Source organism: Muntiacus reevesi, chromosome 8 (genome assembly GCF_963930625.1).
Source record: "Muntiacus reevesi chromosome 8, mMunRee1.1, whole genome shotgun sequence".
Taxonomy (NCBI): Eukaryota; Metazoa; Chordata; class Mammalia; order Artiodactyla; family Cervidae; genus Muntiacus; species Muntiacus reevesi.
In genome coordinates this window covers 23,980,374-24,002,497 of record NC_089256.1, presented here as the reverse complement: position 1 = coordinate 24,002,497, position 22,124 = coordinate 23,980,374, and the positions used below count along the sequence as shown (strand labels likewise).

The following is a 22,124-nucleotide window of genomic DNA, read 5'->3' as shown; positions in this document are numbered from 1 at the left end:
CCCGCCCTGTGAAATCCGTGAGGCCCTTTCTTCTTCTCAGGACCCCCCCTGCCTTCAAGGGTTCTTGGGAGAGACCAAGGCTGGGTGGCGTCTGGGAGACCCTGGGGTGACAGGAACATGGGGTGGCTGAGGGGCCCACAGCTGGGGGGATGCAGATGTAGGAGGTGCCACGGAGAGCCTCGGGCCCTGTGAGGCCCAAGTGGCCCACCTGCTGGGCCCACCTGAATTCCCCTGTGAGGCTGGCACTCACTACCAGCATTCCTGCCCCTCAACACCATCCCCGCCCTGGGTTGGGAGGGGTGAGTGTCACTGTGGGAGGCGGGTCGGGGCTGAACAAGGACCCCGAGTCTCCGAGATGGAGGCTGATGGGGCACCTTCTCGCTCTCGCTGTCTGTCCTGTCTCCTGGTTGGTGTCCCCTTGGCCGCTACCCTAGTCCTGGACCCAGAGGCAGAGCACAGTCCAGACATCATTCTAGTGGGTTCCAGCGAACTGTCATCCCCACCATCACCTGGGCCCCGCAGAGGTGAGGGTTCATTTGAGTACTGGGCCCATTGCTTGGGATGCCAGCTCCAGGCCTGAGCACTGTCCAGGGTTCCCAGTTTCTGGAAAAACCACGCCTCACTCAGGAGCAGGAGGGCCCCACTCCAAGCCTCCCCCATCCCAGCGACCAGCTGGGATGTTTAAATGTCAAGGTGAAAGGCAGAGGAGGGAGGGTGGTGCTGGCCCTCTGGGTCCTGTGACTTCAAAAGATCGACTCTGAGGCTTGTCTCTTGACCTGTGTGATGTAGGAGACAGGCAGAGTCATCTTTCTTTTCCAGATCTTATTGCATACGAAGTCAAGGTCAACCAGCGAGATATAGAAGGTGAGCATCACTTACCCACCCAGGCCAAGGGATGTCAGCCCGATCAAGAAGGCTTGCAGCCTCACTCAGTTGTCCATCCCTGGAGGAGGGCAGTGGATACCGCTGGTGCCCAGCTTGTATCCCCTCCACCTGCCCTAAAGACCCTGACCCATCCTTGAAGGTGTACACTTCAGTGTCTTTTAGTATAATCATACATAATGTGCTGCCACCACTACAATCTAATTTTAGGGCATTTTCATTACCTGCACAAGAAACTGGTACCCACAGTAACTCCTTCCTCATCCCTCCCCTCTTTCACCTCTAGGCAACCACGAATCTACTTTTTTTCCCTATGGGTTTGCCTAGCCTGGATCCCCTGCATTTACACATGCATTTTTGGATCAGGTTAGCAATTTCTGAAAAAAAGAAAAGGAAAAAAAAAAAAACCAGCTGGAATTTTGAGAGAGATCTGTAGACCAATTTGGGGAGGCTTGCCATTTTAATGGGCTTCCCTGGTAGCTCAGTGGTAAAGAATCTGCCTGCTAATGCAGGAGATGTGGGTTTGATCTGTGGGTCGGGAAGATCCCCCGGAGAAGGAAATGGCAACCCACTCCAGTATTCTTGCCTGGGAAATCCCACGGACAGAGGAGCCTGGTGGGCTACAGTCTGTGGGGTCGCAAAGAGTCAGACGTGATTGAGTGACTGAGGACACACAGCATTTTAACACTCATTAGTCTTCTGATCCACAAACATGGGTTGCCCTTCCATCTGTTTGAACTTTCTTTCAAGAGCAGTTTGCGGTTTTCAGTGTACAGGTCTTGCACTTTTTCTGTTGTTGCTAAGTCTGTTGCTCTGTCTGAAGGAGTCATGACGCATGTTGACTGTGGGTTTCTGCCTCAGATGTGTGTATCTGCTGTGGAAGTCTCCAGGTGCACACACAGCACCCTCTGTTTGAAGGGGGGATGTGTGCTCCCTGCAAGGTAAGCAGGGAGGTGAGGGTGGCTTCCTGGCGGCCTCAGGGCAGAGTGAGCAGCCTGGCTTTGCCCTCGCCAAGGACAAGTTCCTGGAGTGCCTCTTCCTGTATGACGATGACGGGTACCAGTCCTACTGCTCCATCTGCTGCGCCGGGGAGACGCTACTCATCTGCGAGAATCCCGACTGCACCCGGTGAGGCCAGGGGAGCTGGGGATGCGGAGTTTTGAAGGACTGTTGCCCATAAACCTGGGGAACGCCCATCCTTCTGGGCTCTGCATCCTGGAGTGCAAGGGACTTTCCCACCCCCCTCCCCAAAGGATGACTTTCTCCAAAGCTTTCAATTTCCATCTCAAGTATTTCATTTGCTGAAAAGCCTTGACCTATGGGGAGGGGCTTCCCAGGTGGCACCAGTAGTAAAGAGCCTGCCTGTGAAAGAGAAGTAAGAGATGCTGGTTCGATCCCTGGGTGGGGAAGATCCCCTGGAGAAGGGAATGGCAACTCACTCCAGAATACTTGCCTGGAGAATCCCACACACAGAGGAGCCTGGCAGGCTATGATCTGTGGGGTCACAAAGAGTCAGACACGACCAAAGTGACTTAGCAAGCATGTACGCTTGACCTATGGGAAGGGGTGTCAGAAGCTGTGTGCTTGTGATTTTTCTGTTTTTATCACCCAGGCACAGCTGCTCCCTCGATGGTTAAGTAGGACAGTGACAGGACACCCTCATGGCCAGGGTCAAGCGGGTGCCTTCATTCTTCCCTACTGTGTGCCCACCTGAGCTTTCCTTGCAGTCCCTCCCTCCAGCCCCTCTGGGCCATCCTTGTATTTGCAGCTCCCCACCCCAAACCTGTGCCCCTGTCCCCTCAGTGGGTGCTTCTGCACTTGAGTTCATGGGGAGATCTCACCTGCTTTCTTAGATGCTAAAGTTGGGAGGAGGAGGACAGCTGCCTTGGGGGAGTCTTGAAAATCTGCCACAGTCCACAGGTTCCCTAGTCCTCTGCAGATGACTGGGGCCCTGTGGCTCTAGGTGCCTGAGAGGGACTGACACCCTCCCTCAGCCACAGCCTTGCCTCCTCGCCCTGCTGGCTTTGTCTCTCCACCTGTCTTTTCACTCACTCCAGAACAAGGAGCAGGCTCTCTGCTGCCTGCTGGACCACCGGGGTTTCACCTGGTGACGAGGCATCGTCATTTCTGCCGCTGTGGTTTTCTGTTTGACTCCAGATGCTACTGTTTCGAGTGCGTTGACACCCTGGTTGGCCCCGGGACCTCGGAGAAGGTTCACGCCATGAGCAACTGGGTCTGCTTCCTTTGCTTGCCCTTCCCCCGGAGCGGGCTGCTGCAGAGGCGGAGGAAGTGGCGGTCAGGGCTGAAGGCCTTCTATGACCGGGAGGCGGTGAGTGGCAGTTGGGGCTGGAGGACAGAACGGGCAAACGGCCAGCCCTAACTTGGCTCGTTTCCTCTGTTGACTGGTTGCAAAACACCCATCCGCTCTGCTTATGTGATGAAGTTAAAGGCTTTTGAGCAAATGTACTTTTCTCACCTTCCTCTTTGACAGCAGTGTCCGCTAGGTGTCTGTCTTCCACAGATCCCTTCAGCACAGCAGCTTTGTTTCTCCCAAGCCTGGGAGCCAGGCATTTGTAGGAGAGGGCCCAGCAAATGTGGGCCTCTGAGCTCGGCAAGTGGGAACAAACGCCTGAGCAGGATCTCCTAGTCCAGCCCAGACAGCTGGCACAGATGTGGGTCCTCTCTGGGATCAAAGTCAGGGCCATGAGCCAGGCAGGAGTGTGGGTTCATCCCAGTAGGGTGGATTCATCACAGTAGTTTGAGCTCTGATCCTCAAAGGTACACCCAAGTCCTAACTCCTGGTACCTGTGAATGTGACCTACTTTGGAAATAAGGTCTTTGCAGATGTAGTTTAGAGAAGGATCTCGAGGTGAGGTCATCCTGGATTAGGGTGACATGAAATGCAGTGATTGGTGTCATCTAACAGGAAGGAGTGGGATAGAGACACAGGAGGGTGGGGGTGTGGGGACTGAGTGAGGGGGCAGGGTGGGCACTGACTGGGACAGCCTGGAGCCTCAGGTTCCTTCTCTGCTGTTCAAGGCTGGCCAGTTCTGGGGAGTCGCTGCCCACCCGGCATTGCTGGGCCAACCATGGGGGCATGTGGTGGCCCCACCGCCCTGTGCTCCCTGACCCTGGATGGAGCAGCCTTCAAGGTGCTTTTCTAAACTAGGCGCCTGCCCTCCCAGTAGAGCCTTCTTCAGGTCCATCTTGTGGCAGAAGCCACCCATCTCTGTGTAAAAGACCCCGAGCCAGCAAACTGCAGGAGGGGTTTCTCATCCAAGGGAAAAGGGGTAGATGCTCTGAACCTCGGTTACTGCCCCAGGGGAGTAGGGGAAGGAGGCAAGGCTCCTGCAGCTGCCACGGGGAACCAGGACGTGTGTCCCCAAGTGTCTGTCAGGGCTGCACTTACACTGGATATACCCTGCCCTCCCCATGCCCCCAGGAAGCCCAGGACCACCTGCCCTCTCCCTCTGCTTCACTTTTTGCCTGCATTGGGTGCAGTCCACCTGCTCCAGTCCTGGGCTCAGGGTCTCCTGGGACCCCCACCCTCCACTGTTTGCAGACAGCACTTCCTGCCCAGGCCTGGTCTTCCATTCACAGCTCGATGTCATGCTCATAGGAGGCCAGGAAGCCTCCTGGGGGTCGGGGGCTCAGGAGTGCTTGTTCCGTGGATAGATCCACCGCATCTCTGCCAGCCGGTGCCATGCATGGGGGGGTGGGTGTTACCGGACGCCTTCTCGGCTCCTGTCCTCAGCCCAGCCCCTTCACGCAGAGACAGGTGCTGGCTCAGGCCTGGCCTGGGAGAGGCCTTGTGCTGGTAGCCTTCACGAGTGGTGCCGGGTGACTTGGGGCCTGGGTTCAGAGCCTGTAGAGGGGATGGAGAGGGACCTGTTGTTTCCTATGGCTATGGGCATTCAGAATGCCCCAGGTCAGAGACTCTTGCCAAGAAATACAGGGAAGTGGTTTCTCTAGGGATAGAGTTATCTCCTCTCACAAGCAATGAAGTCCCGAACACCTGCCTCCCCTTTGCTGGAGATGTGGCTGGTGGGGGAGGGCAAGACCCTCAGCCTAGGGGATGGGCCAGATCTTCATGAAGGCCTGGGGGTCAGTGCGATCAAGGCAGGGCCAGCCCCCTCAGCAGGTGTGCAAGGCCAGAAAGAACTTGTCTTGACATTCATGGGCTCTACGACTAGGTAGTCATCAGAATGTTCTGGGTGTTTTTTTTTTAATAAACAGGAGAGTCCCCTTGAGATGTACAAAACTGTGCCTGTGTGGAAGAGAGAGCCCATCCGGGTGCTGTCCCTTTTTGGGAACATCAAGAAAGGTGGGTGCAGTGACACCTGAGGACTCATGCTAGAAGAGGGGTCTGCTTGGAGCGAGACCCACAGGGGCCCCAGGGTGTGTGCATGAGGGTGGGGGGTGCGAAGGTCCCCAGCATCACATTCACTGCATGTCTGGGACCAGGGACAGGGCAAGAGGACAGCCTGAGGGCCATTTCCAGGAGGTGAGGTGTGTGTGGGGGGGGTGCTGTGCAGGAACCCCTGGGACTCCTTCCTTTAGCTGGGCTGCCTTGGAAAGAAAATTCACGTAGCAAGACGGTGGGTGTGAAATGCCACAGTGAGGGCCGTGGGGCCAGTTCTCTGCTAGGACAGCCCTGCCCAGAGCCCCTGAGCCTCACACACCTCCACACACCTGGCCCCCTTACCTGCCCCAACCGTTGCCAGGCTCACTGCACCCTCCGTCTCTTCCCAGACGCCCCTATCACCCAGGCAGTCACAGGCTGCCTGGGTGTTCTGCCCTTGCAAGCCCCAAGCAGACCCCCACCTGCTGGTACCTTTGGAAATCCCGTGGATTCTTGTGGGCCCAGCAGATGTAAGAGGAATCGGTCTCTGGCCAAGTGGAATGGGGCCCTCTGCCCTGCTCCTGGTGCTAGCCAAGTGCCAGGTAGTGTGATCACAGTGGCCCCGTGCACATTCGTGTTAAGGATCTGGGGGCCGAGACACACAGAGTGGGCATGGCCTCCCCTGAAGGAACCCAGGAGTCACAGCCCACGGCCACTCAGCCTTCCAGTCCCTGCCCAGACAGTGCGTTACTGAATTTGCAAGATCCTTTCTGGGCTCGTCTTGCAGTGCCTCGGCTGCATACTCTCCTGTAGCCAGCCCTGTCACCCAGCCTGACCGGGTGACGTCAGCATGCATCGCCACCAGCCAGCGGTCTCCTAACCCAGAGAGTGGTGCAGCCTGGAGCACTGGTTTTGCAACGTGTGGCTTGACTTTCTGAAATCAGTGATTGCTCACCCCGTCATGTCGCTGGAAAGATAAAGTCTGCTCTCCATATGATAGCCTTACTTTCTGATCAGCTGTTGGCCTTTGATTCCACGTCGGGTCAAAACCCAGTGCCAACTTTCTGTGTCCTCTCGGCTCCCCACCCAGAGCTGACGAGTCTGGGCTTTTTGGAAGATGGTTCTAAGCCGGGAAGATTGAAACATTTGGATGACGTCACCAACGTAGTGAGGAGGGATGTAAGTACTGCAGGCTCCTCCAGGCCCCTGGTGAGAGCAGACTGGGGGGAAGGGGACAGGAGACCAGGCAGAGAGAGGGGGAGGCGCAGCCCATGCTCTGCCCCCTGCAGGGCCGACCTGGGGTGGGGTCTCACGGAGATCGCCCCCACAATGGGGGAGGTGAGAGGGGCATCTTTGTGGCCCCCACACTGCCTGTTCCTGCTGTCCTGAACATGGCCTGGGAGGGAGGGCCTAAAAGTGACTCAGCCAACTCGGTCAAGAGCATCCTGGGGTGGGAAAGGGACGGGAAGCCTCCTCCGGAGGCCTCTACAGGAGGACCTGGGCCCTCGCCCGAGGCCCACACAGCCCCCCACATCAGGATTAAAGCCCATCATCCCTGGAGCCCAGCCCTACCCCAGGCACAGGGCCTGAAAGGCTGGAGCGCTGGCCATTGCACGCGGCAGCAAGGTAACGGCCAGCGTCGAGAGTCCACTCTGCCCCCGGGGTGCCAGCCAGAGCCTTGCAGCTCCATTCCACACTCCCCTCCCATCCTGGCCTGACCCAAGGGTGTGTCCAGGGGCCAGCCCTCCTCTCTGGCTGAGCGTGGAGACTCCCCCACCACCGGTCCATCCCCCTGGGGTCTGCCCTGCCTTGAAGCCCAGAACAGTGTCTTCTTGCCCCACTGGCCCCATCAGATGTCCCACCAGGGAGCGTTTCTGGGGCATTTCTGGTCATCACACTCGTCCTAGGTTCCCCAGGCGGGGTCCTCCCTTGAAGGGCAGGATGGTCCAGGCAGGGCTGGACAGTGATACGAGGCCTCTCCCCTCACACTGCGGAGCTGCAGAACAGAGCAGATGTGGAGGGGCTCTTGCTGGTGCAGTGGAGGGTCTAGACCCGTCCCATGATGAGCTCTGAGTCTCCGTGGTGACAGCGATGCCCATGTGTGTTGTCATCGCTCGGTTCCGCCAGTGTCCAGTCCTTTTCATGGGGCTCGTGACCCAGGCCTTCCTGCACTGCCACTACCCTGGAGAAGGGGCATCTGGCTGCCACCCACTCCCATGTCTGCACGGCCACATCTGGCTGTCCATCTCTGTGGGTCTCAGGGGATTCAGAGTGCTTGCTGGCAGATTCTTGGGGAGATCAGGGTGTCCCTGTAAGACCTTGCTTCCTTCACGGCGTTTCTTGGGTTGTCACAGCAGCCACCAGCCTGCAGACCCTGGCCCCCCAGCTCAAGCTCACCTCTCCTAGCCCCCTTGCCTCCTCCCCATCCAGACACCCCTCTGTGCTCATCTCAGTCTGCAGCCTGCAGTAGTGCACTTGGCAGGGGCAGGAGCAGAGGCAGGGCTGGCTGCAACAGGGCATGTGAGGTTGCGAGGTGGGGAGCTGGCGTCTGGTGCAGGCTTCTGTCCCCTGGTTTGGTGAGGGTCCAGGGAAGCCAAGTCTGCTCTGGATGGGTTGCTGTCACAGAACCAGGCATCCAGTGTTCGGGTCTCATTTATTTTCTTTTTAAGAATAACTTGGGCCAGTGTCTCTAACTGGGGCCCTGGGTCACGTGGGAGGGGCACTCGGGCCCCTGGTGGTGAGAGCACGTCCTCCATTCAGGAGGGGTTGGGGGCCTTGGAGTGGGCGTGTTGCCGCAGGGGCAGGAGCAGTTCATGCTCCCGCTGTCCACTGACCCATCAGGGGCTCGATGTGTATTTTCCAGCAACACAGGAAATACGCATGAATCTGGGGGGCCCATGTGTCAACCTCCCGGGAGGGTCTTTGAGGGCACAAAGGAATCATGATGCTCAGATTCCCAGGCTGCCTCCTCCAGATGAAGGAAGTGAGGTTTCCCGCACCCCCTGACTTACAGAGGTGGGTCTGACCCAGTGGGTTTCACTGCCCCGCCACCCCTTCCGTGAGGGTCAGCCTGAATCACATGATTAGATGAACGAGGTGCCCGACCCGGGGACCACGCTGCCCTCCTGAGTCTCCCCTGTCCTCCTGCAGGTAGACGAGTGGGGCCCCTTCGACCTCACCTATGGCTCCACGCCTGCCCTTGGCCACACCTGCGACCATCCCCCTGGTAAGAAACCGCCATCTGTGGGGACTCCAGGGCCTCTTGGCCCCCACACACCCCTAGCACTCTTCAGGGAGGGCAGGAATTGCAAATTGTCTGCAACTTAAAAAAAAAAAAAAAAAAAAAAAAAACAGCTTTACTGGGCATCAGAGACCTGTGTCAGTGTCCGTATTCAGTGAGCACGTCCTGGTGGGTCTTGAAGTGTGCACCCTGTGAAGCCACCACCGTAACCTCAACATGAGCGGGTCTGTCACCCCAGGGCGGCCTGGCGCCCCTCCCACCCCGTCTGCTGGGCTGCGTGTCCCGCAGGGGCGTTACCAGCCACTCTCCTGCGCTGTCTTAGCGTCAGGCACATCTGTGCCCTCCAAGCAGCTACAGGCAGCTGAGGCCTCCCCTCCCTGCTCCCACCGGAGCCCCGCCCCCCTGTCCCAGGCCCCTCCCTGTGGGTGGAGCCCAGACTCACCTGGAGGCCCCTCCCCAGGGTGGTACGTGTACCAGTTCCACCGCATCCTGCAGTACGCGAGGCCCCCGCCCGGCAGCCCCCAGCCCTTCTTCTGGATGTTCGTGGACAACCTGGTGCTGACGGAGGAGGACCTGGATGTGGCCACTCGCTTCCTGGAGGTGCGTGCAGGTCGGGGCCTCTCCAGGGGACACTGTGGCCCCTTGGCAGGAGCACCACTTAGGTCCCGGCCCTGACGACTGGGTTTTCAGAATTCACGGGGCCCACGAGGGCTGTCGTACACTGAGGCCCCAGCGCTGCCTTCTCGATGCTTTGCTCTGGATTCAGGAAGCTGCCCCTGGGGGTCACATCTTTCTCCCCCCATCCAGCTCCATCTGCACACACGCGTGCACACACGTGTGCACACACACTCACACTCACACCCATCCTGGGGAACCAGCAGCCTTGCTCTTTTTGTCCTCAGGCCCAAGTCCTGGCCTAAAGGCCACTTCTGAACTCAGTGACCCTCTGTCCAGGCCTGACCCGGCCCATCTCTCCCAGCTCGCTTCGCCCCCCAACACAGGGCAGCCCCAGGCCATGCCGGGTGTCCCCTCATCTCAGGACATCCCCCTGCTGTGTTCTGGTGTTTATAAATTGACAGCAAAGACCTCCTGGCCGCCCCTCTCCCACCACTCCCACTGCATTTGTCTTTAGGTCCCTGTCACCTCCAGGACTTCTCCACAAACTTGCAAATCTGCCCACAGGCTTTTCTCACTCACTGTTACCCTGGAAATCCTTCTGTTGGAAAAGTGCCTTTCTCCTTCTTTAATTTATGTGTTGTTGTTTTGTTCTATTTATATAGACATAAAAATTTCCTTCAACCTGTTTCCGTGAACACCCAGTTGGGTGGTTTCTAATCTCTTGCTCTTAAAAACATTGCTACGAGGCAGGGATATGAGGGGGGATGTCTGTGGGGTGGATTCGGGAAGAGAGGTTGCGGGATCCATGTGCCGTTTTCAGAGATGCTGCCCTCCACCCCAGGATGTCTGCATAGCCCCTCTGACGGCAGAGTTGCTCTTTCCCCTGCCCGCCCACAGGGTGTCCCCAGCCCTCTGCCTTCCTTCCGTGGCCCCAAGTGTCCTTCTGCTCTTCTTCCCTCCTATGCAGTTGGGATTTTTCCATTCTGTATCTTACTGGTTTTGATTTGTATTCAAGAAACTATTGATCTGTCTAGACTAATTTAGCTCCCGTCACCTTATTGGACTACTTTGTGGATGACAGTCGTTTGCAGTTGATTCAGGTAGATTTCCTAGGTGTTTGAGCAGATTATCTGCAAGCTGTGACAGTTTTTTCTTTCCGATTTTGTACCTCGAATTTCGCCGTTCTCGAATTTCTCTGGTCTCACATTGGATCACAGTAGGGGCGGGACATGCCTGCCTGGCTCCTGACTGTCACGGAAATGTTCCCAGTGTTTCTCTCCTAGGCTGATGCTGATTTTGAGGTCACAGTTGATAAATTGCACTATGTTAAGGAAATTTCTAGTCATTTCCCTTGACTTCTACTTCTCTGATCCATTTTATTTTATTATTATTTTTTTTTAATATTATTTTATTAGTTGGAGGCCAATCACTTCACAACATTTAAGTGGGTTTTGTCATACATTGACATGAATCAGCCATATAGTTACACGTATTCCCCATCCCGATCCCCCCTCCCACCTCCCTCTCCACCCGACTCCTCAGGGTCCTCCCAGTGCACCAGGCCCGAGCACTTGACTCATGCATCCCACCTGGGCTGGTGGTCTGTTTCACCATAGACAATATACATGCTGTTCTTTCAAAACATCCCACCCTCTGATCCATTTTAATTAAGAATAATTGTTGGATTCTGTCAAATGTTCTTCTTAATGTTCATGGAGATAGTTAAATTTATTCTTTAGATTTGTTGTGAAAGTGTTAGTCACTCAGTTGTGTCCGACTCTTTGCGACCCCATGGACCGTAGCCTGCCAGGCTCCTCGGTCCATGGGATTTTCCAGGCAAGCCTTCTAGAGTGGGTTGTCATTTCCTTCTCCAGGGGATCTTCCAGACCCAGGGATCAAACCTGGGTCTCTCGAATTGCAGGCAGATTCTGCACTGTCTGAGCCACTGGGGAAGCCCTTTATACAATAGAGTATGCTAATAGATTTTCTAGTAGTCAACTGTCCTTGCGTTCCTGAACTCACCCACTTAGCTGTGTGTGCGGCTCTTTTGACGGATCGCTGAATTCTGGTGAACAACATTTTTATGTAGGATCTTTGCTTTGACAAGCGCAAGAGAGGTGCGTGTGAGGTTTTTATTGGCTTTGTGCTATTTTTATTGGCTTGGATGCCAATGTTAAGCTTGCTTTGTAAAAATATTTAATGATTTGACAACGGTGAAATTGTCTGGATTGGTCATTGTTGCACAGGTTTTAAATGGGAGCAATTCTAATGTAGAAACTAATCTGTTAAGATTTTCAATCTTTTCTGAGATCACTTTGGTAAGTTATGTTTTCCCAGAATGCCACCCATTTAAGTAAAATTTAAAATCATTTTCATAGGGTTGAGAAAAGTGTCCTCATGATTCTCTTACCTTCTTCCGCCGTCTGTGGTTATTTCTCCTTTTTAGGGAGCCTGGAATTTTTAAATACTGGCACCCCTGTTAACCACATACGAGCAGTCAGGACAAGGCTTGTAAGATTCTCTGATTATTGAAAAGTCTATGAATATGTGATCCTGAGTCCAGCCAAAGCCAGTCTCCAAACCTGGGCAGCAGCTGTCAGCAGACGTGGAGGACAGCAAAGATGCTGGCTCTTGACCGTTTAGTGAGCACATTTGGTCGCTTGGAATCAGTCCTGAATGGAAAGCAGGCGGGAAAGAGAACTCACCGTGTGTCCTGTGACTGCGCCCACTTTGCTGTGGATTCACATTTCTGCTGATGGCAGGGAACAACTAGACGTGCCAAACACAAGCCTGCCTGTCTCTGCCCCGTACGTGATGGTACATCCAGCTGTGAGCTCTCCTCCCCGCCAGGGGTGTAGACACGGCAGGAGGCCGACATGCCCAGAATGGTTCTGCCACCCCCACTCTGAGTCTGGGGAGGTGGAGTCCAGGCCGCCTTGTCGCGTGCCAGGAATTGGATGGTCTCGAGGCCCCGTTTCTCCTGCCATGGTTCCCCCAGCCCCTCCTCCCCTGACCTTTCTAGGGAGACTGTGGCCCCAGGATCCAGGTGCTCCCTTGGATCGAAAGGCATCAGCCCTTCTGGAAGTCTGCTGTTTGCCCGCAAAGCTTCTTATCTGCCGGAGATGACACAGCTCTTGGCTCAAAGATCAAGGAATTCTTTGTCCTTCACGGAATCCACCTCTGCTGTGGAGCAGACGGGGAGTCCCTGGGCATGTGACCTTTGGAAATGAAAAATCTGCCAGTTAAAAGGTCTAAAATAGTAACTCAGTTTTATCCTTATAAGGTGATTGATAAGAAAACAGACGTGCCATGGGAACAGTGTCGAATGGGAGACAGCTTCCGTCCAGGAGGGCTGCGGACTGTGCTCTGGGCTGACAGGCTGCCCGCGGTGGCTGAGGCCTGTGGGTGCCCCCAGCTTATAGCCCGTGTTCTCATCCCTCAGACTGACCCGGTGACCATCCAGGATGTCCGTGGCAGGACTGTCCAGAACGCCGTGCATGTGTGGAGCAACATCCCTGCTGTGAAGAGGTATCCCTGTGTACAACCAGGGCCCTGGAGGCCTTGAAGCACACCGGCTTGGGCCCATCACCAGGGAACCCAGGGTGGCTGAGGGAGCCGTGCCCAGGCAGCCTCTGTGGCCACCTTGGGGCACCCCACAAGTTCTGGACAAGCTCAAGGCCAGCGGGCCGCCTTTCCACTTCAGGGCCCTCCTCCCTGCTTTCACACTGGTCCTTTCTGAGCAATTCACCTCTGGGCGAACTCCTGGACGTGAGCCACCCGGCGTGTGTGCCCCAGTCCCCTGTCCCCAAGCTCCAGGCACCTGCCTCACCCTGCACACCCCCAACCCCACACGAACTCACCCAGTCTCTCATAAGCTCACACTCATCATACACACACAGAGCACATACTCACTCAGACCCACATTCTCACTCATGTTTCGCCATGCACTTTTGGGCCACACTGAGCTTCTTCTAGCTCCTCAAACAGGTCTGCCTAGGGCCTTCACACACATGCACATGCACACACACACACACACGTGCTCATGAAGACACACACAGCCCCCTCTCTGCTCCCAGAACACTCTCAGTACTGTTGATCCGCAGGAACACCCCCTCGCTGCCCCTGCACACCCCTAGCCCTGGCCCAGCCACCCCACTGCTCCGGGGACACTGCCCTCCCCTCCTGACCCTGCCACATGCCCCCCCCCCAGGGCCCTAGAGGAGAAGGCCATCTCCTCCCCCAAACCTCATGCCTCTGGCCTTTGCCCTTGTCTTGCCTGCATCTTCCAGGGCAGTAAGTCATGTGCCCTCCTCCTGACAGTTTCTGGAAACTTCTCTTTGCCACCTCCCATGCCAGCCTTCTCTATGTTTACATTGTGGTGGCCGCCAGGCCCCCACCCAGGACCGTAGTGGAGGGAGGTGGGCAGCAAGGTGGAGCAGGTTCCTAAAACACTGTTTTTTTGAAGACTCGAGTGTCACCCAGACTCATCTATGGCATCTCCCCCCACTTCTGGCCCCTGGAGGGAGGTGGTGGGGCCTGGGGGCACACCTGGGCCCCAGAAACACAGCAGGTGCTTCCTCTTAGACCCGCGCTGCCTCAGTAGTGAGCGAGACCTGCCTCACTGGACGTAGGGACCTCTCTGCCCAGGTGACGAGCAGCTGCCTCTGGACAGTCCCAGACTCCCTTGGACTATGGAGCCAAGATGGAGAGGGCGAGCTGGGGTGGCCTTCACCCCCAAAGTGAGCTGGAAAATGTTCCCCAAGTCCAGTGAGGTGCCCAGCGCCACATCCGGCAGCCTTGAGTCCTTGGGTTGCATCACATGGTGAGCAGGGTCCCTGCTGCGTGGCCTCTGACCAGGCAGTCCAGGGCCTGCAGGTGGCCATGATCAGCTCGGGTGCAGTCGAGCCCACGGGGAGGCCGTGGGATGCTGTTGGACCGGCCTTGCCCACGAGTCCACCCTCCCGCCTCTGTGTGTCTGCTCTGTGGTGGCCTCTCCGCGTGCAAAGTGGGACCTGCTGAGCTGGGCCATAGTCTGTCCTTGGGAGCCCTGTGTGCCCCCGTCTCCAGGGACGGGCTCCTCCCTGGGGGAGGTGGGAGGTGAGGGGGCCGTTGTCCTCTACTGCCCAGGACACACCTATCACCTCCCCTGACTGGGTGAAACACTCACAGAGGGTGGGGGCTCTTATAAGCGTGTTTATCTCAGAGGCCTCGGGGAGCCTGGCGAGGCTGTATCCCCCTGGCTTCCAGGGTGCCTGTGGGGTCCTCGGGTGGGCACCGAGTCCCTTTCTCCTCACAGCAGGCACTCGGCTCTGGTGTCCCAGGAGGAACTCTTCCTATTGGCTCAGGACAGGCAGCGAATGAAGCCCCCTGCCCAGGGTCCGGCCACCCTGGTGAAGAACTGCTTTCTCCCCCTGAGAGAGTATTTCAAATATTTTTCAACAGAACTCACTTCCTCTTTATAAATGAGTCATTATACCGTGAAAAAAAAAAGACTTTTCCTAGAACAAAGGCAACTTTCCTTACATTGTCCCTATTTTCCTTTTCAAATTATTATTTTATTTGCTTAACTTTCGGTTTCCCATGGTTGCTAAAGACCCACCATCACCCTTTGGATCCGGTGGTCCTGCCCCCACTGTGACCTTTGGTGGGAGGAGGTGAAGCCCGGGGCCTCATGGTGGACGACACCCAGACGTTGTCATGCACCTTGTGCTGCTGGAAGCATTTCTGTTCAGTTGAGAAGTTACAAATATATTTATTACGATCATCACAGGCCCTTTGTTGGTGTTTTTGTGTGTGGTGCTAGGTGCTAAGTCGCTCAGGCATGTCCGACTCTTTGTGACCCTATGGACTGTAGCCGGCCAGGCTGTCCTATCCATGGATTTCTCCAGACAAGAATACTAGAGCAAGCTGGCATGTACTTCTTCAAGAGATTTTCCCAACCCAGGGGAAACCTGGGAAACCAAGAGATTTCCCCAACCCACGTCTCTTATGTCTCAGGTGTGTTCTTTACCACTAGCACCACTTTATCCTGTAGGACGTGGGGCATATGTGTAAGACAAGCAGGACACGTGGCTATAAGCCCCCCGCTGCACCTGTGTTATTCTTACATGTAGCCGATGCCGTCAAAACTGCCATGTGCCGTGATGGTTAAAACCACCCATCCTGGTGAGAGGCACATGAAACATCCCAAACCTTTGCAAAGCGTGGAGCATCTGCTTGGTCAGCAAAGGGAGGACAGGCTGAAGGGAAGGAGTGGAGGCCAAGGCCAGGTCCACTCATGAAGTGTGTGACCTCGGTCCTCCTTAACCCAGAGGGACTTGCTTGTGGAGGCAGGGTCCCCATCTGCCCTGGGCTCTGGTGAGGACTTTGCAGTCCTGACACAGCTGGCTCCAAACCACATGTGATAAACCCACAAGGGATCTTTCCAGATTAACCAGAAAACCCCCCCAAAGAGACCTAGACTCAGATAAGTACCCAGGTTCCGCTTGTCCTGGGCGTGACCCTGCAACTGGGGGTATGCTCGGGATCAGCTTGTGCTGATAGAGACTTGTGGAAGAAAGGGGGGGGTGGTTAAAATTGGACTTCTGAAGGGTGTTTTTAAAATAATTTGAAATAGAATGGAAATTGTGATGGTTAATTTCAGTGTTGACTTGGCTACAGCACCCAGACATTTGTTCAGACGTTAACCTGGAGGTTTCTGTGAAAGGATTTCTGGGTTAGGTTGACAAACCGGTGGACTTGAAGTAAAGCGGGTAACCCTTCACAAGGCAGGTGGGCGCTGTGGTCTGAATGTCTGTGACCCAGAATTCACCTGTTGACCCTAACCCAAGTTGGCCTCCGAGGTGATGGTGTTAGGAGGTGGGGTCTTTGAGAGGTAACCCTAAGATAGGATTTGTGAAGTGAAGTTGCTCAGTGATGTACAACTCTTTGAGACCCTATGGACTGCAGCTCGCCAGGCTCCTCCATCCATGGGATTTTCCAGGCAAGAACTCTAGACTGAGTTGCCATTTCCTTCTCCAGGGGATCTTCCTGACCCAGGGATCCAACTCAGATCTCTTGCATTGCAGGCAGACTCTTCTCGGTCTGAGCTACCAGGGGATCCCCCAAGATGGGGTTAGGGCCCTTACAAATGAGGCCCCAGGGAGCTCTCTCACTCACCCCTGCCCGTGTGAGGTCACCCAAGAAGTGTGTGACCAGGGAAAGGGCCCACACCTGATCCTGCAGGCACCTGATCCACCGCTTCCAGCCCCCAGCACTGTGAGCAGGATGTTTCCATTGTTTGCAAGCTGCCCAGTATGTGGGATTTCACCATAATGGCCCCATCAGACTGGGACAGGGGGCAACTCCTGAGCCATCAAAGGCCTAACCTCCCCTGAGCAAGAAGGCTGGCTAGCTCACCCTGCAGATTCAGGGTTCATCAGGCCTTCATAATTACAGGAGCCAATTCCTTGAAATCTATTTTCTCTCTCTCTCTCTCTCTACACACACACACACACACACACACACACACACACACACACAGCCCTAGCTGACACAGACATTCTCGTCTTCATGAAGACCTTCTCTCCAAGCTGGCAGGAGGACAATCCTGGACTCTGATGTCACAGGTCTCCTGTCTAGGGGCTGAAGATTTGTAATGAAACTCAGGTCATGCAGCCCCAGAAAACATGAAGGGCCAGTGGGGACAGGAACATCGAGCACAGGTGAGACCCTTGGGGAGGTCAAGCTCTGGGTCCAAGCCAGGACAGGTCTGGTGACAGCTGTTTGCCAGCGGGCTGACTCCAGCTGCTTTCACCCATGGCAGCCAGTGCTGAGAAAGCTGATCTGCCGGTGTCTGCTCTCCTTCACCTGCTGCCAGACAGGGGCCCAGAGCTTCTCAAAGCAGCTTTACCTCTTTGGCTTTTTCTCAAACACCTTGAAATTCTCCAAATATTTAATCCTAATTACAGGGGCCCTTTGTGATCCCCCCCACCCCCCACCATGGTCAACTGAACAATGACCCCCAAAAGATGTCCTGTCCTAAAGTTCAGAACCTGTGAATATCAACTTATATGGCAAAAGGGGACTTGGCCAAGGTGAGGAGGTGGAGACAGGGAGATCAGGGTGAAATATGTGTGATCCCGAAGGTCCTGGTCAGGGGAGGCAGAGGAGATCTGACCCGGTTCAGAGGACAAGGCCGTGGCCTCGGGGGCAGAGGAAGCTGAAAGCCTAATGGGCCTGGAGCCCCTTGAGGATGGCTATTTAGAGCAACCAGCCCCCAGAACTGGATAGGAGGCTGCATTTCTGTTGTTTTACCCTACTTGGTGGAAGTGGGGTCCTGCTTCTGAGACTGCCCCCAGAGCCTCGGATCAGTCTTGGTTCCTATGCATAGACAACCTTCTGGGGGCTTCCCTCTGCAACTCCTAACTCCCACCCCGATTGCCTGAGGAACAGTCACAGTAAAGGGGAAGAGAGGAAAACCTTACTTCACCCACAGGAAGCCTCCTGAGGGCCATTTGTGTGTGTCCATTTGTCTTGAAATCCTCCATACATAACCCATGTGCGGGTCTTGGTGTGTATGTTCTATGTGTATTCATTCATGATGACCTCACATCAAGGCTATCCCCACCTCACAAATGGCAATCACAGGCACAGCGGGGTTAAGTAACTTGCCGAACATCACTCTGCTCCAGAGGAGCACTTGCCAGTCTAAGGTTCCTGGAGCTGGTCTTCTGCCCACTCCAGGGGTACCCCTGCCCCACTGCCCTGAGAAGCTTGGATGCCCCCTTCCAACCTGGCTGCACTCCCTACCCTTGTCTGCCTGCTCAACCAACAGCGCGTTCCTTGGGCCTGGGGTCCCCACACTCTGGTGGGCCTGGCAGCCACACTTGGTCTTCTGGGGTCTGGCATGGAGGGCAGCCAGAGCATGCCAGAGCCTGGCGCCAGTGCCCAGGCGCCAACTCGAGAGTGTCAGCCCCTTGAGAGAGTGTCAGCTCCCTCCTCCGCTGCCCTGGGGCAGTAACCGGGCAGCACTGAAGGGCTGCTCTCCAGACACCGACTGGGCACCTTCACTTCCCGGGTCCACGTGAGCCGGCACGCTCCGAGGGAGACTTAACCGAGGGGGGCTCGACCTGGTACTCTCCAACAATCTGAGGTTGCAATGGGGTCCACCGCTCGCTCTCCGCTCCGGCTCCCTGCGGGAAGAGGCGGCTTTCTCCTGGGGAGCCAGGTGGGGGGCGGAGAACCCAGCCGTCTGCCAATCAGTGCAGCGCAGCCCTCCGCCTATCCAATCAGACAGAACCTCGGGATTTGCGGGCGGGGCTGGACCCGGGAAGGTGAGAAGCATCACCGCAGACGGTCCCTTGTCTCTTCCTCCTCACCTGTGGGTGATGCTGGGGCTGGCTCTCCGCAAACGCGGTCCTCCGCTGCCAGTTGTTGGGGGAGAGGATCAGAGGCCCCCGATATCATGCCCGCTCCAGCCCCGCTAGGCCTGATGCGGTGCTCACTCCCATCATCAAGTGTCCCCGCTAAGTGTGTTCTAGATGCAGCGCTGGTTTTCTGGCTCTGGCAATGGGAAGCGACCTGAGACCCCGTTTCTGATTTGATTAATGCCCATGGCCAGCTCTCCTGGTCAAATCTTACCTTTCCTCCTGGCTCCCACTTCCAGCCCCCTCAGGACGTCCCCCACCCAAGTTCAGACTGTCTGTGCCCTCACTGGACACCTGACCAGGAGCCCTGACCAGGACCCCTGCCCCTTCTTCACTCCTGACCACAGAAAAGGGAAGGTAAATCCTCCTTGGACTCTTTAAATCCTCCACCCCAGTCTCCCAGCCTGACCTGAGAGGAGTGAAGACCCTGGGCTTTAGGACTGCAGGCCTCTTTCCATGGCCACCTGCAACCCCCACCCTCTCATCCCACCTCCCAGCCCATCTCTTTTACTTCTTTATCTTGCTTGTTCTTGTCTCTACAGAAGTGATCATTTCCACCAGGCAGAGATCTTCTTATTTTAAGCTTTTATTGTTAGTGCTCACACAGGCCGTGGTAGGTGGGCACTAAACCTTAGTTGAAAGAATGATAGCATGACGGAGGTGGCGGGGGTCAGGGCAGCCTCCTTGGTTCCACTCTCACCTTACACCCTCCCTCTCCTACCCCCCTCCAAAGGCAAGCCTCAGCATCCCCATCAGCCAGGGCAGCAGGACACACCCCTCCTGCCGGCTCCACCCAAGACATGACCCTCCAGACTTGAGGCGGGTGCCCAGGAGCTCAGGTCCTTCCAGAGATGCCCAGCAGAGAGGGCACCTGCTCCCTCATGGCTCCATCCCCTCACCTCATTGGCACCTACCTGCCCAGTGCAGAAGGGGGTAGGGGGAGCACTGACTTAGCTGGGACTCCGGGAGAGAGGCCAAATTGACTGGGAGGGGTAGGGAAGGAATAAACAGAGTGTTTGTCCTTAGCGTGGGGCTCTGGGGTTCCCCTAGTGTTACCAGACCAGAAAACAAGAGCATCAAGTCCCACAGGCTTGGAGGAGCAAAGACTGAACAACTTTCCACAAGGTGGGCTTCTCAGAGCCTTTAATGTGTGACTATGCAAATAAGTATTTAATTCAGACTTAAATTGAAGAAAGTAAAGAAAACCACTAAACTATTCAGGTATGACCTAAATCAAATCCCTTACAATTATACAGTGGAAATGACAAATAATTCAAGGGATTGGATCTGCTATATAGAGTGCCTGAAGAACTATGGATGGAGGTTAATAACATTGTACAATAGTCCAAGATGAAAACCATCCCCAAGGGAAAAAAAGGCAAAAAGGCAAAATGGCTGTCTGAGGAGGCCTTACAAATAGCTGAGAAAAGAAGAGACGTGAAAGGCAAAGGAGAAAAGGAAAGATATATCCATCTGAATGCAGAGTTCCAAAGAATAGCAAGGAGAGATAAGAAACCCTTTCTAAATGATCAATGCAAAGAAATAGAGGAAAGCAATAGAATAGGAAAGACTAGAGATCTCTTCAAGAAAATTAAAGATAGCAAGGAAACTTTTCATGCTAAGATGAGCTTAATAAAGGACAGAAATGGTATGGACCTAACAGAAGCTGAAGATATTAAGAAGAGGTGGCAAGAATACACAAAGAACAATACAAGAAAGATCTTAATGACCCAGAAAACCACCATCACTCACCTAGAGCCAGACATCCTGGAGGGTGAAGTCTAATGGGCTTTGGGAAGCATCACTATGAACAAAGTTAGTGGAGGTGATGGAATTCCTGTTGAGCTATTTCAAATCCTAAAAGATGATGCTGTGAAAGTGCTGCAGTCAATACGCCAGCAAATTTGGAAAACTCAGCAATGGCCACAAGACTGGAAAAGGTCAGTTTTCATTCCAACCCAAAGAAAGGCAATGCCAAAGAATGTTCAAACTACCACACAATTGCACTCATCTCACACCCTAGCAAAATAATGCTTAAAATTCTCCAAGCTAGGCTTCAACAGTACGTGAACTGAGAACTTCCAGATGTTCAAGCTGGATTTAGAAAAGGCAGAGGAACCAGAGATCAAGTTGCCAACATCCATTGGATCATAGAAAAAGCAAGAGAATTCCAGAAAAACATTTACTTCTGCTTTATTGACTATGCTAAATAAAGCCTTTGACTATGTAGAGCACAAAAAAACTGTGGAAAATTCTTCAAGAGATTGGAATACCAGACCACCTTACCTGCCTCCTGAGAAATTTGTATGCAGGTCAAGAAGCAAGAGTTAGAACTGGATGTGGAACAACAAACTGGTTCCAAATTGAGAAAGGAGTATGACAAGGCTGTTTATCGTCACCTGCTTATTTGCCTTCTACGCAGAGGACATCATGCGAAATGCCAGGCTGGATAGAGCACAAGTTGGAATCAAGATTGCTGGGGGACATATCAATAACCTCAGATATGCAGATTACACCACCCTTATGGCAGCAAGTGAAGAGGAACTAAAGAGCCTCTTGATGAAAGTGAAAGAGGAGAGTGAAAAACCTGACTGAAAACTCAACATTCAAAAAACTAAGATTATGGCATCTGTGCCCATCACTTCATGGCAAATGTGGGGAAACAGTCGAAACAGTAAGAGACTTTATTTCCTTGGGCTCCAAAATCACTGCAGATGGTGACTGCAGTCATGAAATTAAAAGATGCTTGCTTCTTGGAAGAAAAGCTATGACCAACCTAGACAGCATATTAAAAAGTAGAGACATTACTGTACCAACAAAGGTCTGTCTAGTCAAAGCTATGGTTTTTCCAGTGGTCATGTATGGATGTGAGAGTTGTACTATAAAGAAAGCTGAGTGCTGAAGAACTGATGCTTTTGAACTGTGGTGTTGAAGAAGACTCTTGAGAATCTCTTGGACAGCAAGTAGATAAAACCAGTCAATTCTAAAGGAAATCAGTCCTGAATATTCATTGGAAGGACTGATGGTGAAGCTGAAGCTCCAATACTTTGACCACCTGATGGGAAGAACTGGTTCGTTAGAAAAGACCCTGATGCTGGGAAAGATTGAACGCAGGAGGAGAAGGGGATGACAAATGATGAGATGGTTGGATGCCATCACCGACTGGATGGACATGAGTTTGAGCAAGCTCCAGGCGTTGGTGATGGACAGGTAAGCCTGGTGTGCTACAATCCACAGGACCGCAAAGGGTCGGACAAAGACTGAACTGAACTGAACTGAGTGCTGCGGCAGGTGGCCCAGGATGGAGGAAGGACAGAGGAGCCAGACTGGGGGCCGGGGGCAGGGGGTGACCTAGGACTGGACTGGAAGATGGAGCCTGCCCCTCTGCCTTCCCGCCTTCCGGCCACTCATTCATTCGTTCCTGAACAGTCATGGGGCTCTCAATTCACCTCGCCCTGGAGGAGCTGACTGGGTCCCGAGAAGGGGAAGGAGGACAGGAGACTGACACCCAGCCCGCCCCGCCCCGCCAGGCTCTCAGAACGCAGGGGTGGGGCGGCCGGCGTAGGCGGAAGCCAGGCGCTTGGGGGCGCGGACGTTCTGCGCGACTTTTGGGGACAGCATTTAGCCTCCCTTC

At 54.6% G+C, this 22,124-nt stretch overlaps 1 protein-coding gene across 1 annotated transcript; it reads left to right on the top strand.

Annotated features, from left to right (window-relative positions):
* The first annotated feature begins 355 nt into the window (after nucleotides 1-355).
* DNMT3L (DNA methyltransferase 3 like) lies at nucleotides 356-14,545 on the top strand. Its single transcript, XM_065942098.1, has 11 exons — nucleotides 356-524; nucleotides 820-864; nucleotides 1,744-1,823; nucleotides 1,898-2,010; nucleotides 3,040-3,211; nucleotides 5,119-5,206; nucleotides 6,315-6,403; nucleotides 8,375-8,450; nucleotides 8,926-9,065; nucleotides 12,526-12,611; nucleotides 14,380-14,545. Exons 1-11 carry the CDS (start codon nucleotides 356-358, stop codon nucleotides 14,543-14,545), a joined length of 1,224 nt encoding a protein of 407 aa, XP_065798170.1.
* The last annotated feature ends 7,579 nt before the right edge of the window (nucleotides 14,546-22,124 follow it).

Excerpts from the sequence above, each read along its gene's own strand:
- DNMT3L (XM_065942098.1), top strand. The coding sequence starts at position 356 with ATGGAGGCTGATGGGGCACCTTCTCGCTCTCGCTGTCTGTCCTGTCTC. Across the intron at positions 2,011-3,039 it reads GAGAATCCCGACTGCACCCG|ATGCTACTGTTTCGAGTGCG; the intron begins GTGAGGCCAGGG and ends GTTTGACTCCAG. Across the intron at positions 5,207-6,314 it reads TTTTGGGAACATCAAGAAAG|AGCTGACGAGTCTGGGCTTT; the intron begins GTGGGTGCAGTG and ends CTCCCCACCCAG.